The sequence below is a fragment of the Leptosomus discolor genome, chromosome 1 (genome assembly GCF_034619465.1).
Source record: "Leptosomus discolor isolate bLepDis1 chromosome 1, bLepDis1.hap2, whole genome shotgun sequence".
Taxonomy (NCBI): domain Eukaryota; kingdom Metazoa; phylum Chordata; class Aves; order Leptosomiformes; family Leptosomidae; genus Leptosomus; species Leptosomus discolor.
In genome coordinates this window covers 163,849,005-163,866,166 of record NC_141391.1, presented here as the reverse complement: position 1 = coordinate 163,866,166, position 17,162 = coordinate 163,849,005, and the positions used below count along the sequence as shown (strand labels likewise).

The following is a 17,162-nucleotide window of genomic DNA, read 5'->3' as shown; positions in this document are numbered from 1 at the left end:
CTGTGGGTTGTTTTTTGGCTCCTGCGGGTTTGGTTTGGTTTCACCAAAAAGAAAAAAAAAAAAAAAAAAAAAAAGCTTTTGTAGAAGCCCCGCAGCAGGCAACCCGGCCAGCCGGCAGGTCCCACCGAAGGACACAGCGAGCACGGCCTTTGCCACTCTACAGCTGCCAATGGATGTCCGACCGCTAAAACTCCGCGTCCAGAAATATGCAGGAAAACAAACCACAGCCGCCACTCCCCGGCCAGATCCGGGCTGGGGAATCTCCCCACTGCTCAGCAACCTCCAGTATCCCTCCAGGCGCCCTGCTTCCCCGTCAGGGCTTGTGGGGCAGGGCTGAGGACAAGGGGGCACGGACCCCAGTTGGAAAACAGACAAAAATCCCGTCAGACAGAAGGAAACGCTGCTCCCTGGGGGGTGCTTTGCCCCGCCTGGCACTCTCAGGCTGAGGAACAGCCGGGGTGGCCCTGACGTGAGGGGGCTGTTGGGGGACCCGTGGTCTGAGCGGGGCTGAAGCGGGGTGCGGGGGGATGTGTGCCACGCTGGGCTCTGTGCCTTTGTGTGCGTGTGCACGCGTGTGCAATCGGGCTGCGTGTCTTTGTGTGCGTGTCTCCGTGCGTGTTTGCCGCGTGCCTGCGAACCCCCGCGGCCCCGGCCCGGCCCGGCCCGGCCCGGCCCAGCCCCGACACCCGCTCCCCCCCCCCCCCCACCTTTGCCCAGCGTCTCGCCCCGGCGACGGGACCGCGGGCCCCGCCCCGTCCCGGCTCACCTCGGGCCCTTCCTGCTCGGCGGCGCTCCCGGCGCGGCGGAGCGGGGCGGGGCGGGGCAGCCGGGGGCCGGCTGCGGCCGGTCGGGGGAGGGCTCCTGCGGCCGACGGGGCCGTCCCGCCGCGCCGGCAGCACCGCCCCGCCGGCGGCAGCGGCGGCTGCGGGGCGGGCGGCGGAGCGGCGCGGGCTGCCTGCAGCTGCTTTGTCCCGCACCTCTTCGCTCCGCCCCACACCCCTTCGGGTACCCCTGGGGTCCCGCCTCGGGGCAGGGGGGACTAAAGCTCCCCTCCCTCCTCCCAGTGTAACTATTGGGGTGCAGCAGCCAGGGGGTGCGGCGGCGATGGGGTGCAACAGCCGTGGGGTGCAATACCGACTGGGTGCGATGTGAACAGGGTGCAGCAGCGCAGCGGGGCGATACCGACTGGGTGCCACGGCTGCGCGGGGGTGCAGCAGCAAAGGGGTGCGGTACGGGTGGGGTGCGGTGGCGGCGGGGCTCAGCGGGGCTGGCTGCACTGCCGGGCCCGGCCAGCAGAGAGGGAGGGAGGGAGGGAGGGAGGGAGGAAGGCGGAGGCGGGCGGTCAGCTGATGAGGGCGGAATCATGTGAGCGGGGCCGGGCCGGGGTAGGGAGGGGTGCTCTGTGCCCCGGCGGCGGCGACGATGGGGATGGCGGTGCTGAGCGGGCTGGCCCTGGTCCTGGCCTTGGCCCTGCCCGCCGTGGCCCTGGAGAACGGGCTGGCGCTCACCCCCCCCATGGGCTGGCTGGCCTGGGAGAGGTTCCGCTGCAACGTGGACTGCCGGGCGGACCCCCGCAACTGCATCAGGTCAGCAGGGAAACACACACACCACACCACACCACGCCCCCCCCGCCTTCGCCCTGGGGTTCCCTGCCAAGGAGGGACCCGACACCGCCCCCGGGGCTCGGCATCCCCCCCGCCCCTGCAAGGGCGGCTTGTCCTGTGTGTCCCCTGCCAGAGGGAACCTGCTCCGAAAGGCCGGGCTGGTGTCTGGGGTCTGCCCCGGGTGGGTGGACGGGGCGATGCCAGGGCAGGGGAGGGCGGATGAACGGGGCGGGTCGGACATCAGGCCCGGGACGGCTCTGGCACCGTGTGTGTCCTCAGGGCAAGCCCTGGAGCAGCGGGATCTCCGGGAGCACAGTGTGCGGGAGGCAGGGGGCTCAGGCACCCCAGTGCTGGGGCTGGAGAGCCCCTGGCGCTGAAGGATGTGGCCGGGCTTTGTGGGGTGTCAGGGAAATGCTTCCCCTTGGTGAAATCAATGAACAGGACATGATTTGGGTTTAAACGGGAGCCCTGCCGACTCTCCCATATGGCCTAGGCCAGCCCTGCAGTGACCGACCTGCCAGAGCCCCCAGTTAGCCCCAAAGTCCCACTGGCTGCCTGCAGCCAGTGGGGCCCGGAGGTCGCAGGGGCTCAGCCTGCCATGTCCCCATCACCCTCAACCTGCAGTGAGACGCTCTTCTTTGAGATGGCAGACCGCCTGGCGGAGGACGGCTGGAGGGAGCTGGGCTACAAGTACATCAACATTGATGACTGCTGGTCTGCCAAGCACCGGGATGCAGCGGGACGGCTGGCTCCCGATCCCGAGAGGTTTCCTAGTGGAATTAAGGCTCTGGCTGACTACGTGAGTGCCTGCTGGGGAGAGTGGGGATGTCTGTGTCCCCATACTGCCATGGCAGGAGAGCTGGGAGGGGATGGAGGAGCCTGATCCCTGGGAGGCACTTCGGACCCTTCTTTTCCCCTCCTTGCAGCTCTCCTCTCCTCGCAGGTCCATGCCCGGGGCCTGAAGCTGGGCATTTATGGTGACCTGGGCACCCTCACCTGCGCGGGCTACCCAGGCACAACGCTGGACTGTGTGGAGCAGGATGCCCAGACCTTTGCAGAGTGGGGTGTGGACATGCTGAAGCTGGATGGGTGCTACTCGTCGGCAGAGGAGCAGGCGAAGGGTAAAGGCTCCCTGGCCACCTGGTGTTTCTCCCCTTGCTGCTTCAGTCAGGGTAGCTGGCCATCCGCAGAAACACTTGGCCAGCCAGTTCTTCCCTCGAGTGTCCTGTTGTAGCTCTTGGGCAAAGAGGAAGGAGTTTGGGTGCCCTAGAGCTGGTGTAAGGCAGGAGGTCAGGCTGGTCTGGGGTCCCCCCCACCGGGCAGGCTGGGACACAGGCTGCTGCCAGCTGCCCCCTTCATCAGTTGTCATCTTCTCTCCCTAAGGCTACCCAGAAATGGCGAGGGCCTTGAATGCCACAGGCCGCCCCATCGTTTACTCCTGCAGCTGGCCAGCGTATCAGGGGGGGCTCCCCCCCAAGGTGAGGATTGTCCCATCCAGTGTCTGTTTCCCATGTCCCCTGTGCCCTGGGGGAGCTCTTGCTGGAGCTGCTGGAGCCAGGTGTTACACTCTGCTTATCGCTCTGCCCCTGGTAGGATGGGGCTGCAGGTCCCTGGAGGGGTTGTGGCCTCCCTACCAGGCATCGGGGGACACTGGGGGTTCCCAGCATGGTTAGGTGATGGGAGTTTGAGGGAAGAAGGCCCTGGGGCGTGCCCTCTCCATCCTGCTCAACTGTGTGGGGTTGATCCTGGTAGTCTGTTCTGAGATTGGTCCTCCCTGGTTTAAATGCTTGAAATAGCATGTTTCTCCTACTAACATTTCTTGAGAATTGATTGCATTTGTTTAGTTCCTCTTCTACGGCCCTCGTTCTTGCAGCTGATTCTATTTCCCCATGGCTTCTGTGGTTGTTTTGCCAGACAACCTATCGTATTGTGATATGCCCAGTCATACTGGGCTATGACTCTGTCCCCTTTTGTTACATGATGTTGCCCTTCTCCAGCTCCCCCAGCCTTTCACACACTTTCTGGATGCTGCAGCTTTCAACAAGTCAGGCTGCCCCTTCTCCGTGACCTTGCAGATCGAGTCCTTTGTCCCTCTTGCCTAAGCCTGTGCTCCTCTGCAGGTGAACTACACCATCCTGGCAGAGTTCTGCAACCTGTGGCGTAACTACGGCGACATCCAGGACTCCTGGGACAGTGTACTTTCCATCCTGGACTGGTTCTCTGCAAACCAGGACGTGCTGCAGCCGGCAGCTGGCCCTGGCCACTGGAATGACCCAGACATGGTGCGTCTGGGTGGTGGGTGCACTGACCCTGGCTGGGGACAGGGAATCTCCAGGGATCCCCTTCTAGGGGAAAGGCAAAGGAAGAGTGCCGGGAGCAGAAGCCCTCTTGCTGCAGAGAGGCAAAACTTGTGTTACCCTTGGCTAAGCTGTGAGAAAAGCCTGTGGTTGCAATGAACCTTTCGCCACTTGAGTATACCTGTTGAGTTGGCCAGGTGTCCTTGTCCTTCCCTGCACAGCCTGAGGGGTTATAGTGGTGAAGTGAAGGGTGTTAGTGAGGGCATTTGAATGTGCGCTGACTGCTCGACACCTGGCAGGGGCGGGTGCTCCAGGCAGTGGGAGGCTGGTCAAGGGGAAGCAAAAGTGCACACAAGGTTTCCCATGCGTGCTCCTCCCAGCAGGCTGCAGCATCACCAAGAGTGACAAGCAGACAAGTTTCTAACCCTTTTCTGCCTCTCCCGTCTTTTCACGTTCTCCTCTCCAGCTCATCATTGGAAACTTTGGCCTTAGCTATGAGCAGTCACGCTCCCAAATGGCCTTGTGGACAGTGATGGCAGCTCCGCTCCTCATGTCCACAGATCTCCGCACCATCTCCCCGAGCGCCAAGGAGATCCTGCAGAACCGCCTGATGATCCAGATCAACCAGGACCCCCTGGGAATCCAGGGGCGCAGGATTGTCAAGGTTAGAGGGAAGGTGGATGCATTTGGGGGAGCAGATAGGAACAGCACGGGGTGTCACAATAAGGAGCGAAAGGGAAGCGATACAGAGAAACATGAGCAGGAGGGCTGTGGGAGCTGAGGACTGCTGGTGTAGCAGCCCTGCAGGGCAAGGTCAGAAGTTATGGGCCAGCACTGGTCCCAGCAGCTCTGCCTCACCCACCCCTAGGAGAAATCCCACATCGAGGTGTTTCTGCGGCCGCTGTCCCAGGCTGCCAGCGCCCTCGTCTTCTTCAGCCGGAGGACAGATATGCCCTTCCGCTACACCACCAGCCTGGCCAAGCTCCACTTCCCTGAGGATGCTGTCTATGAGGTGAGCCCCACTGGCACGCTGCATAGCAGGGCAGCCCCCTGGCACCTTTCCAGCTCCCTCCTTTGATACTGTGTACATTTTGGGGGGGGGGGGGGGAAGGCGAGGACTCCCTGCCTCCAGGATGAAGGGGCAACCATGTGTTAGGTCACCCTCCGGTTGCATGCTGCTGTGCCCGGTCCTGCCATGCCATGTCAGTGACCATGGCTGTACCTCAAGATGAAAGGTCTGTGGAAATCCTGGTAGCCGTCATCTCTCTCTTCCAGGTACAAGACGTGTACAGTGGGAAGACCATCAGTGGCTTAAAGACAGGAGACAGCTTCTCGGTTGTTATTAACCCCTCGGGGGTGGTGATGTGGTATCTCTATCCCACGGCGCTCCCGGCACAGGCCTGGCACGTTGTTAGACAACAAGCCCCCGGTGAGGGTTTCCGCCCGGTCCTGCTGTGATGAGGCTCAGCAGATGGCGGTGTGGGTCAGTGCCGGGGGGAGCTGTAAGACCCCGGGGCACGTGGCTCTTCACTGCACAAGTGCCTTTCACTGGCGTGCCCAGCAGTGCTGGGGAGTGACCGTTCCTCTGGTACCAGCTTGATTCTGTCTACTCAGTCTGTGTAAAGCAGCAGTTCTCTTTACCCACCTCCTAAGGGAGCCTAATTCCTCAGTGACTGTAAAGCCCTTTGAGATCTTCCTGGGGAAGATGCCATACAAGCAGAGTCCAGACATTTATGGAATTTATGAGCTCTGACACCTGAGTACTTCACTGCTTCAAGCTGGGTACCACTGACCGCTGCAGGGGCTATTTGAACTATATCTGTACAAAGGCTTTGGATGCTTTAGTGTCTTCTAGGGTAGTAACTGCCCCCCCCCCCCCCCCCCCCCCCCCATGCGTGATGGCATTAGCCTCAAGGATCAGACCTGGTCACCTTCTTTCCTTTGCTATAATCAGCTTGGCTTAGAATAAGGGGCTGTCGATAGGGCTGCGCTCTTCTCGTGTACCCTCCCTGGGACCAAGAGCTCCTGGAGGCATGATGGTTCTGTGCAGAGAGGCTTTGCTTGCAGGCCTGAGCCTGCTGCCAGGATCCCGGAGGCCAGCACTACTACAGCCTAGCATGTGTGCTAGCATTGTATTAAAGCCCCCCCGGTATCGGTTTACAGCAGAGCAGAGCAAAAAAACCTCCACTGGCCATGCACAACCCCAGCAGCCTTGCTGTGGTACGGCACCAAAACCTGCAGCGTTGTAGTGTCTTGTGCACAAGTGTTGTCAGGGTGATGTCGGTGCTCAGCTGAGGTAGTTGCCTTGAGTTGGGAGGTAGTCACAGGTGCCTCAGAGCTGCAAGCTGCATCCTGTTCTTGCTCTAGCAGGAGATTCCTGCTAAAAGGGGGCTCAGGGCCTCTTCCAGCAGGCTGAACACTCAGGGTTTCTCAGGGAAAGGCTCCTCCTTCACCCAAGGGCAGCTACATCCACAGCTCCATCCTGAGGAGGAGCCTGCACTAATAAACTGGGAGTGGTGGGACAGACACTCAACTGCTTCACCTTCATACAGTCCGCTGGAGGAGTTTTAGGTGAGACATGGCCAGCCCTGACTGCCCCAGAGAGGAGTGCAGCATTCGTGAAGACTGCCTCTTAAGATGGCAGCCCAGGGAGACCGACACAAGATTAAGTTTCAGACTGGGGAAATACCACATTTTAGATCAGCCCCCAAAAAAATACATTCTCCTTTCTATTCTGATGCTTGAGGGCTCCTGCTTGTCTGCCCACGCTGGTTCCTGCAGGACCAAAGGGCTGATTCTGGCCACTTCCAAAAACTTTCTCCGAGTGCAGCAGCAAGATACTTGAACGCGGTGCTTGCAGTGCTAACAAGAAGGGATGAGCGCACTTCATGTCTGTATACAGGAGCTGTCTTTTTTCTTGTGGAGTGATTGAGATAAATTAGTTGAAATAAAGGGGAAGCAGGTCACAGGCTCTGTGTTTCACGTTTATTTAGTGTTGCTAACTATAACTACTTGGTTAACGTAAACAAAGTCAGAACAGGAACAACTATGCTAAGAAAGAGAACTGGTTTCCTATCAGAGACTGGTCTGATGCAGAGCAGGAAATGGCTTTCCAGTGGCTACATCGTGTTCAGAGCAGGGCAAGGGCTTTCCTTGGCATAAGGGGAAACAGATTTTACAGTCCACAGTTAAATGCCATTTTCCTTTAACATATATTTATTTTTCCCTGACTAGAAAAAAAAATGGTTAGCGAGGAGTTCCTCTTAAAGACAGGCCTTCCCTCTGGCAGTAAATGTACACAGGAGAGGTGCTGCAAATATAGCCGTAGTGAGTAGCAGGGTGGTGACATGGCCCCTGCTAAAGGCAGTGCTGTGCCTGCCCCGAGGACGTGCACACCTGCCAGCTCTGAACATCTGAGCGAGAGCAAAGGGTCAAACCAGCCTTCTGCCCTCCCCGGGCAGCAAGAGGATGAGCCCCACCTTCTCTCCCCCCAGTTACTTGATTCCAGATCCAGCTTAGCCATGCACCAGGGAGAGACGAGGACTGGCCCACAGTGACCCGAGAGCACACCACCAGGGGTTGTCATTCATTCCTGCCTTCTGTGTAGTAGGCAAGAATGAAGGTCAACACAACACACACACACACAACAGTGAACAGGCAGCTAAAGGTATCAACACTCCTGTATTAAAGTGCAATTCAAAAAGTTACAAACATTCATAGTTGATTTTTTTTTTTTTTTTAAATACAGAGTTATTAGAAGATCTCTAACTCAGACTTAAAAGGTGTTTATAGATAAGGAAATTTACTTCCCCCCATGCAGGGCTGCTTTAGGAATTCACACTTGCAAGTCAGGCAAGCCCAGCTTACAAAGGAGAGCCCTGGCACACAGGAAAGTAAGAGGGAAAACACTCCTTCCCCTTCACTGTGAAGGTAGGAAGGCTGTAGAAAGAAGTACAATCACCCTTTATGTAAAAGATCACGAGGGTCTCCACCAGACTAGAGAGGCTCTCCTTCAGAGCAGGTTAAATGGCACTATGTCCTAAGGAAGCAGGAAAGGTTGTGGCCGAGCGGCCAGCCTGCAGGAGAGCCGAGCGTTAGCAACACCCACCACCAGGCAGTGGCTCCCAGCTGAGAGCGAGCACTGCACCCCCAAGCAACCCAACCCGGTATTACAGCGCCTGCCCTCCCAAGCTGCTCAGGTGTGGGATACTCGCAAGCCGGCTGGAGCAGCCCAAGGAAGAGCTGGAGGCCGGTTCTCCCCTGTGGAGCTAACACGCCGCACAAGTTTGCTCAGCAGAGGGAGCCAGGGCTGCGGGACCTGTCTCCTGACAATGCTAGCGCCAGGTCATCCTCCTAACGTAACATATTTTGCTCCAAGGCAAGCAGCCTCCTGTGCAGCACTTGACTCTGTTAGGCTTGAAGAACGGCTGCTTGACACAGGATCATTGCACAGATATGAGTCCTGCTTCTAGGAGAAGGAAAGGAAAACTGATTTGCACGCCTGCCTGTATCAGCTCACTGCCCTGCAGCCACCTTTGTTTGCTTTTCTATGTCATGTCTACAAAGGCAGGCTGACTGGGGCCATCCCCTTCCCTCCTGCACAGCCAAATGCTTCAATGTCTCTTATGATGCACTTCCCAAGTTCATCACACCATGGCTGTTAGTCCAGGCCGTGAAACACACACACTTCCAGCACGACAGAGGATTTCCAGAGTCCCATTCTCAGGCTGAGCTGTGCCAGAATTTAAGGAAATTTAACACCTTCCTGGGGCACCCAAGGGTCTGTGCAAGGAACCTCATGGCTCTCTATACCTTTCCCCTTGGATGGTGCTTCAGAAGAAGTCAAATGTTTGGCATTCCAAGTAGTTTTACTCCAAGATCCCAAACCCTTCATATCTTAGTCCTAGATTAGTGATGTGGTCTACTGGTGGTTTAAGAAGTCCATCTCTCTCCTCAAGCCAATGGCAGAGCAAAAGGTTAGTGCTTCGACCCCAAGAGATAAAGCAAATAAGCAGGAAAGTGCTGCTGTTCCGCCTTCTATTGCCACTGACTTAATGTTTCAGAAGGGCAGGTGCTCAGCTGCCCAGCACTACATACATTGTATATATACAAAGAGACCTAGAGATATGCTAACCCGAGGGGTAGTAACAGCCAAGTTGTCTTCAGGGAGAGACAGTGTGGGAGGCTGGTTGCAATTTCCTTCTGTTAGTTGTTCTTCTTATCCTCAGGAGGTGCATACGGAGGTGGCTGGTCCTGGAAGGAGATACAGTGCAGTCAACAACCCTGCTTCTTTTATGACGAGCTCTTCCCAGGCATTCCCAGGCCTGGCTTACAAGAAATGACTGCTCTTCAGTGAGTGACAGACAGAGCCAGGTGCTGTGTTTTAAGCTGTCATTTCATCACACCACTCCTCTCTAGCATCAGCTATGCTCCAGGATATATGCTGCCTCCCATAACGTTTCTAGTGGAGGTCCCCTCAAAACCAGGTAACAAACGGTCTGTTGAAAATAGACCATTTAATCTGTTTTAATTGCCACCCCCCCCTTCACTCCCAGGGCCGTGTTTCTGTTGATGTTCATAGCTCTGACCCAGCACACAGCAAGCCCCTGGGCAGAGGGCCAGCTCTGCTGCTCCATCGGTCTCCAGCCCACCACAGAGCCACATAAGGCAGTGAAGGGCACAGATGGGACTGGCTGTCACGTACCAGATGTAGGCTGCAGCTGACCCACCGGCTGCCACTCACTGAAGAGTAAGAGACAACCCTGTCTCCAAGCAACCCAGAAAAAAAATGAAAGAGAAACACACATGCTCTCATCCTTAAGTGACCTGCTCTTCCTTAACTCCCCCACCTCCAGGCCCAACAGAAGCAGAGTGCTCTGGGTGTTCTTTGTGCCCGTGCAAATTTTTTATGCCTTTAAGAGTAAGACAAGTACCAAATGACTGCTGCTGGACGAATCTTAAGGCCCTCCTCCTTTCCTGATTGAGGAGTTAACGAGCCTTCTTCATGGGACCAACATCCATGCCTCCCTCCCAGAAAACCACATACTTTCTGTGCATGTTCAATACGAAGGCACGCTAGACTTTGTTAGGAAAGCAAACCGCTGTCTCTACTAGTGACAGAAGAGGGAGCAGGCACAGGCAGACCACAGGCACAGCACTCACCATGGGCATGTACACGTTGTGTGGGTTGGCAGGGTTGTAATATGCACTGGAAGCGGCTTCCATGGCCTTACTGCCCCCTAGAAAGGAAGGAAAAGAAGCCATCTAACATGCCCTAGGCAGTGGCCCAAGCCCCAGAGCCTTCTCCCCAGCCATAGCTCTTTTGAGGAGGCAACCCAGGTCCAAAGAGCCGACAGCAACGGCAGCAAGCTGGGTTTGAATTCAGAGCAGTTCAGGAAAGCTGCAAGCTGGCTAGAGGTGACCGTAAGCTGTGCAGCGCAGAGCTGAGCAGCTCCCCCACCCCCCCCCCCCGCATTCTGTTAGCTCAAGTAACAGCGGAAGATGACTTTGAACTCCTGCACCAGCTTCCCCACCCCACGCTGTGCCCACAATGCCACCCACAGCCCAAGCCCCAATGCCACCCACAGCCCAAGCCCCCAGGTGCCCTTCTGCACCCTGGCAGCCCCCCAGTCCCATTTACCTGGCATCCCCGGGCCCACCCAGGCTGGTGGAGCTGAAGGGGCTGTGGGAGCCGAGGGTCCTGCAGGAGATGGCCCGGAGTAGGGGGGAGGAGGTGGCACGTACATGGGGTTCATGTTTGGAAGTGGTGGGTAAATACCTGAAAAAGATGACACTGGGTTGATGCTTTGGACTGTGGCAACGGGACAGAGGGGAAGAGAGCTCACAGGCCCAGCAGCACATTAGCTCTGGACAAGAACAGCAGTCAGGGAAGCTCTGCAGGCTCGGCAGGGATCTGACATTTTGCTGCTGCCCGTCATGCCAGCGGGCAATAATTCTCTGCCAAGCAGTAGCACAAGTTATAAACCACTTTTCCACCTCCCATCCAGCTGCAACTACAGACACACATGGGCGTGATCAGATTTTTGCGAGGACGAGGCTCCTTGATGGAGACAAAACTACAGTAACCCTCACCGCACCACTGTGATTTCTTTACAACTAACACCAAACACACCCTGCCAGTCATCATCACACAACTTCCAAACCTGGAGTCTGGGCATATGGGTATCCCATGGGCTGCGGAGCTGGTCCGTAGGCATTCATCGGAGGTGGTGTGTAAGGATACAGTCCGTTTGGTGGCGGAGGAGCAGCGTAGCCCCCCGGCACAGGCGAACAGCCCCCAGGAGCAGGCGGGCCGGGTGCGTACCCACCGGGCACAGGTGTATAGCCGTAGCCAGGGTTCTGGAGAGGAGCGCCACTGGAAGCTGTGGAGCACATGTTTAGTAAGCCAGACATCCTTTTGTTACAACTAAATGTATAGAAAAGCAGCAAAATAGCCCTGTTGGTGCAGCACCATTTCACTTCATCCAAATTCACTCATCAGTCCCGGCATAGTACTGTGCTTCAAAAGCGTCTGTCTCCTCGCGGCAAGTTCACAGGGTGCTAAAGGAGAACAGCTGCAAAAATACTAGCCAGCAGGTACCTGTACCATCACAGAGCTCCCACTGCTGGAAGAAAAGACCATTCTAAAGCAAGTATCAGCAGGGTGGTTTCCCCTTCTTTTTAAACTTTCTTATCAGAACAAAACGTACATGTTTAAACACACATTTCTTTAAAACAAAAGCTTTCTTATTAGAAAAAAAAAAAATGTACATTTTTCCTCCAATTGAAAGTTTTAAACACAAGTTATTGTTTTAAATTTATTTTTCCCCTCTCCAAATGCGCACATGTTAATTTCCCCCATCTTACTCCACTATTATAGGACTGAGCGGAGGCAAAGTAAGCGACTCAATTTTTCACCATGACATATTTCAACTTTATTCCAGGAGGAACAAGGTTCTGTAGAAAAAGGCAGTCCACCTCAGAAGCACAAACCCCAGAATATTCTGTTTGCACAAAGCACTGAGATGAAGTAAAGAAAAAAGATTGGAAGGGAAAACAAAGTTCCCCTGGAGAGAGGAAAACAATATATTGCTGTGGAAGAGTGCAGAGGGTACCCTTCTTCCCATGAAGTACAAAAAGAAGCACTATTGTCTAACTAGCTCAGCCAACCATGGGGGAACTGCAGGCTCTGAAGATTCCTTACCATTAGAGGCAGCTTTGAACATCAGCTGTCCAAACTCAATGGCTCCTCCACTGTTGAAAGTCAGTTTAAATGTCCCCTGCCCTTCCCAGCCACCTAGGAGAGAGGGAGAATTAGAATTGCAACAGACCATTAACCTCCTCAGTAGCAGTCAAGACAGCAAAACAGCTAATACTCCAATTATTTTCTTTTCTTCTTTATTTCAAAAGTATTTTGCATCTTATTGCCCCGGGGAAAGAGTCATGGCATTGCCATCAGATGTCCCCCAAAACAGTACCTCAAGAAGATCAGGAATTTATTTCTTTACCCTTTAAAAAATGATCCCCACTACAGTGATGTAGAAACAGCCTGGTCTAGATAGTAGGTTGTTTTGTTCTTTCCTGAAAGGTTTAATAGAACCTAATAATGAACATATTGTAAAGAAAGAACACTTAATTCCCTGAGGATTTTAATTGAAAGCCCTCAAATGAAGCTTTATTGCTGACCTCAGTGGACTACAGATCAGGACTTGCAACTCAAGCCAGGACTTATATCAAATGCAACATTTTTAACCTCTTTGACCCGCAGAAGCTCAGACAGATTATAAACGCTTAGGTATAATAGCAGTTTTTCAGAAAAAAATTCAAGTGGATGATCAGATTGAGAGATCAGTAGGAGTGCTTTGTTTTGTAAGGGGCTTTTTTTGGAGGTGCTTTGTTTTTTTTAGGAAAATATATATAATCTAAATAAAAGATTTCATAAAATAAGATTTCTCTTCCTTATCTAACAACAAAGTTAGTAAAAGTAGAGACAGTCTCTTGGGGACAAAATAGAAACATAACAAAAAAATCCACCATGGATAAAGTCATCTCCTTGGAGATGCACCTCTTTAAAACCACTGTCTTAGTATGATTTCAGCCCAAGAAAGTGGGCTGATCCCCAATTCCTAGAGGACCTGGTCACTTTACAACATTGTTACGAACAGAAATGCCAGATGCCATCAAAACGCGCATCAACTAATTCCAGGGCTGAAGGGGGAAGAAATTTGGACCAGATGTCTTGGTTTTAATCCCTGTTCATCCTCTGCAGTTCCCCATGTTAGGTCATGACCGTGACTGTAAGTCCCACCCAGGTTTCCTCATTATATTGGGAACAAAGCTAAATCCACGATACACAGCAGCATCCTAGAGGCACGCAAGCGTACCCAACTTGGTAAGTGGCTACTGACCTCTGCAAAACAAAAGCGGCTGCTAATTCTGTCTGTCAATACCAACGACTTGGTCACTTACCCACCCTTCCAGGTCAGAGAGGAGAAAACAAGCACATGCGGAAACCGAGTAAACATGACGTACACAGCAAGATAGAAGCTACAGGATTAAACAAGTCATCCTGTGAAAGCCAGTTACTAGCTTTGGGGGCAGAAAGTAACACAGAAGCAGCGCCTTCAGAAGTTCAGAAGACACAAGTTACCACAGCTACTCTGTCCATCTTCCCTGTGCACACAAACTGTCTATCTGATGTTCAGCAGAAAAGGACTTGTGACGCTTGGGAAGAGCTCGGTCTACAAAGCACGAGCACATACCTCCTGCCTCAGCCTGAATCTGTCCTTTGATGTAATTGGCAGCGAAAACAGGCTGCTCGATTGAGCACCCTTTCACCAAATAAAACGGCATCATGAAAGACAGCATTGGATCCTTGCCCTTCGACACAAAGATCATCTGCAAGACAGAAGGGAACACCTCTGAGTTACTTGAATTCAATATAAAGGGTGGTCATGGAATTCTAGTTGTAGCAGCATCCAAAAAGAGGGTAACTTAACTCCTTAAATCCCAAACAGATTTGACAGCACGTGGCTCAATCACCCGAAGCATGTATGTTGCAAAATCATATACCACTTAAAACACCCATGCACCTTTACAGAGTTTTATTGTTCTGCTTTTTTAAGGATAAGCCATGACAGTTTTCAAAGAAAGTAATACTGACACATTACATGAAATATATTCTCTGGACAGTGATTTCCAGGGCTGCACGTGCCTTTGTAGCAAACTGGGATTGCAACACAGGCATGAATGGTTCTATTTCCACCTTCTCTTCTCCTGCCTAGTTAGTACTCTCAGTGGTTCCCCCCATAACAAAAATCACTTCTATCACCAACTAGGTTTCTGGTCTAAAGCCTACAGGATCCCTTGAGAAAGAAGCAGCCCTGCTGGCATCAGACTTACCCTGTAAGGGGTGAGATATAGCATCCCTTTCTTGGTGCCTTTGAAGGCTTCAGACTTGCCGGTCATGTCACTGAAGGAGAGCTCCACATCTTTACACTGTTTGAGAACACTACAGGAGGAAATCAGACAAATTGGAGAGACAAACTCAGTGACAACTCTGACACACACATACACCACACACGGAGGGGGATAGTACACCAGAAACTCTGAATACCATCCCGAAAGACTCAGTTCTGATGTGGGCCCTGCTGGTTTTCCTTTGAACGGAGAGGGATGATTTACGCAGAGCAGAAGAATCCACCCTCTCACCTGTGACAATCCCTGCTCCTCCTCCACAAAGGGAAGCTTTAAACGACAGTTTCTCTTTCTGTCTCCAAAACCATTGGGCTGAATAAAGAATTCCTCTCTCCGCATGAGAAGAGCCTCAGCCCAAAGGTCAGGGCACAGAAAGGGCTGACGAGTCTGAAACCACCCCCGCTGAAGTCAAGGTATCATCTCAGAGCAAGCCTCTATCTCCAAGTCCATGCTCAAATCCAGGACTTGCAACTGCATGGGAAAACAGCACTGGTCTATCACCGCACCCACTGTGCGAACGGAGGAAGTTGCTCCACTAATACCCTCACTGCTGACCCTGCTTCACATGATTAAATATTTTCAATAAACAGCACCATGCTAACGAACAAAACAAGGACGCAGTAATGTCAGCAATAAGGTTATTATTGTTGGATTATCTATGGGAACACAAGGCCAGATGAGAACTGTGAACACTGAAGGGTCAGGGCTATGGAGGTGCCTGAAAAATTAAAGGTATTTTCAGGAAAAATGAAACAGTCAACTTGGGAAAGCATGCCACTCAATCTACAGGGCAGATCCTAAACATGCCACCTAGTAAGAGAGTTTGCAGAATAAACAAAAGAGCCTTGGGGACAACAAGCTTGCAGCGTGTTACAGTGGCAGAAGAATCTGAGGTGTTTTACAGTCCAAGAGCATGGAAAAAGAAAACACACACACAAAAAAACCCAACGCAAGCTCGAAGAGGACGAATCTAAAGTAATCCTTATGTATTCTGATCAGCATACTGTACAAGTCAGATCAAGACAGGAGTCAGGAAACTGCAAAATTATTGGGGGAAGGGAGGAATCAGCAAGGCCACCATATGGCAGAACAACCAAAAGCCCTGTAGTTTCAGGCCGTGGGCACTTCAGGGAAGAAAAAACCATAACAGTATGGATGTATCTGAAAACCACAGTTATCTAAGGAGGAAAACATTAAAAAGTCTAGCTTTAGTGAGAAAAAAACCAACTTGAACAAGAAATTCTACTGGGACATTACTTCATAGCTGAGCCAGATGCAGATTCTCAGACTGGCTGGGAGGGACAGACTGATGAGGCAGCAGAGCTCTTTCCATTTCTGAGATGCAAAGGGGAAACACTTCTAAGCTAAACCAGCTCCTTGACAGGTTGGATCTTACCAGAGCACTTCCTCAACCATTTCCTGTAGCAGCATTTCACGCCAGTTTGCCTCATCAGGAAGAATTTCTGTGTTGTCACTGTAATGTTTACTCCTTCCCAGCTACTCACACAAGCAAATAACATGCAGCCACCACCACTGGGTGTAATTATGCTGCTAAACTGGTTTGCCCCTGCGTACTGTAGGATGGGGGGGGGGGGGGGGGGGGGCTATGCACCCTGCAGAGCCGTGCTGCACCCACCTGTGACTAAGCAGCACCTCAAAGAATGGCTTGAGGTCAAGGAGAGAGAGATCTTTACATCAGCAAACGCCCTACATGCCAAAGGACTTCCCCGACTGAAGTACTAGCAGTCAGTGAACTCAACATTATTTGGAGCGTTATTTTTGGAGCATATTTTTCCTATTGTTTACCAGCCCCCAAAACAACTCGATGACCCTTTATTGGGCCTCTGGTTTCTAGGATTTCTTTAACCAAGGCCAGGATGCCAGGAGCACCCAACCGCAACCAAAGCAAAGCCCAAGCCCGTCAAGCTGGTCTGTCAATCCCCACTGGGGGTGAGGGCAGGCGTCGAGCATCTGGCTGCGCCTTCGCAAAGAGAGGAGGGGTCCTGCTCCGCTCAGGCCTCGCCTCCGACGACAAGTTTTCCTTACTTTGACTTCAAGTGATTCAGACTTCTACCTTAAGCGGTCTCTGCCTCTCCGACATCACTAATTGCATGACATTAGGGAAAAAAAAAAGCCAATTCCTTGTGTTTTACAGTTGTGTTCACCCAGGACGCCCGCTTGAGCCGCACTAAGGATCTCCGAGCTTCAGCAGCGAAGACGCGGCAGCTCCATCGGCTCCATCCCGGCCTGCCCCCCCGCTGCCCCGACCCCCGCCCCGGCCCGTTCCCCCGCCGCCAGGGAGGGCTGTAATAACGCGGCCCTCAGGCCGAGCCGTGGCTGGGAGGGGACGGGGACGGGGGGGGGGGCGCCCCACCGCCGGGCCCCGCCGGGCGGGCCCTGCTGCGAGGACAGGGGGTGCGGAGGAACCCCCCGCCCCACAGGCCCCCACGGCCCCGCAGCCGCCCACCGGTACCTCTCGGCATTGGGGATGACGACACCGCCGTTCTGCGAGTGGTTCCTGTTTAGCGCCATCTTGCCCCCTCCCGCCGTTGGCCCCGCCCCTGACCCGGGGACGCCCCGCCCCTGACCCCGGGACGCCCCGCCCCCCAGCAGGCGGCGCGCGCGCGCAGCGGAAATGAGGCGTCGGCGGTTGTCGGGCGACGGTGGGTTTAATGGCCGCCGGCGGAGGAGGCGCTACAGCTGCTGGCACCGCCCGGCCCGCCCCGGCCCCGGCCCCGGCCCCGCGCACCGCGTCTTCCCCGTGACGGGCCGCGGGGCAGCCCCG

At 53.9% G+C, this 17,162-nt stretch overlaps 2 protein-coding genes across 2 annotated transcripts; one reads left to right on the top strand and one right to left on the bottom strand.

Moving 5' to 3' along the window:
* Positions 1 to 1,407: 1,407 nt before the first annotated feature.
* NAGA (alpha-N-acetylgalactosaminidase) lies at positions 1,408 to 5,775 on the top strand. Its single transcript, XM_086479931.1, has 8 exons — positions 1,408 to 1,586; positions 2,229 to 2,403; positions 2,548 to 2,725; positions 2,988 to 3,082; positions 3,725 to 3,886; positions 4,368 to 4,565; positions 4,770 to 4,913; positions 5,177 to 5,775. Exons 1-8 carry the CDS (start codon positions 1,423 to 1,425, stop codon positions 5,357 to 5,359), a joined length of 1,299 nt encoding a protein of 432 aa, XP_086336057.1. The 5' UTR covers positions 1,408 to 1,422; the 3' UTR covers positions 5,360 to 5,775.
* Positions 5,776 to 7,563: 1,788 nt separating this feature from the next.
* WBP2NL (WBP2 N-terminal like) lies at positions 7,564 to 16,918 on the bottom strand. Its single transcript, XM_086479942.1, has 8 exons — positions 16,851 to 16,918; positions 14,303 to 14,411; positions 13,663 to 13,798; positions 12,105 to 12,197; positions 11,065 to 11,283; positions 10,542 to 10,679; positions 10,064 to 10,140; positions 7,564 to 9,154 (listed from the first exon to the last, which is right to left on the bottom strand). The coding sequence occupies exons 1-8, from the start codon at positions 16,907 to 16,909 to the stop codon at positions 9,107 to 9,109; spliced, it is 879 nt and encodes a 292-aa protein (XP_086336068.1). The 5' UTR covers positions 16,910 to 16,918; the 3' UTR covers positions 7,564 to 9,106.
* Positions 16,919 to 17,162: the final 244 nt, after the last annotated feature.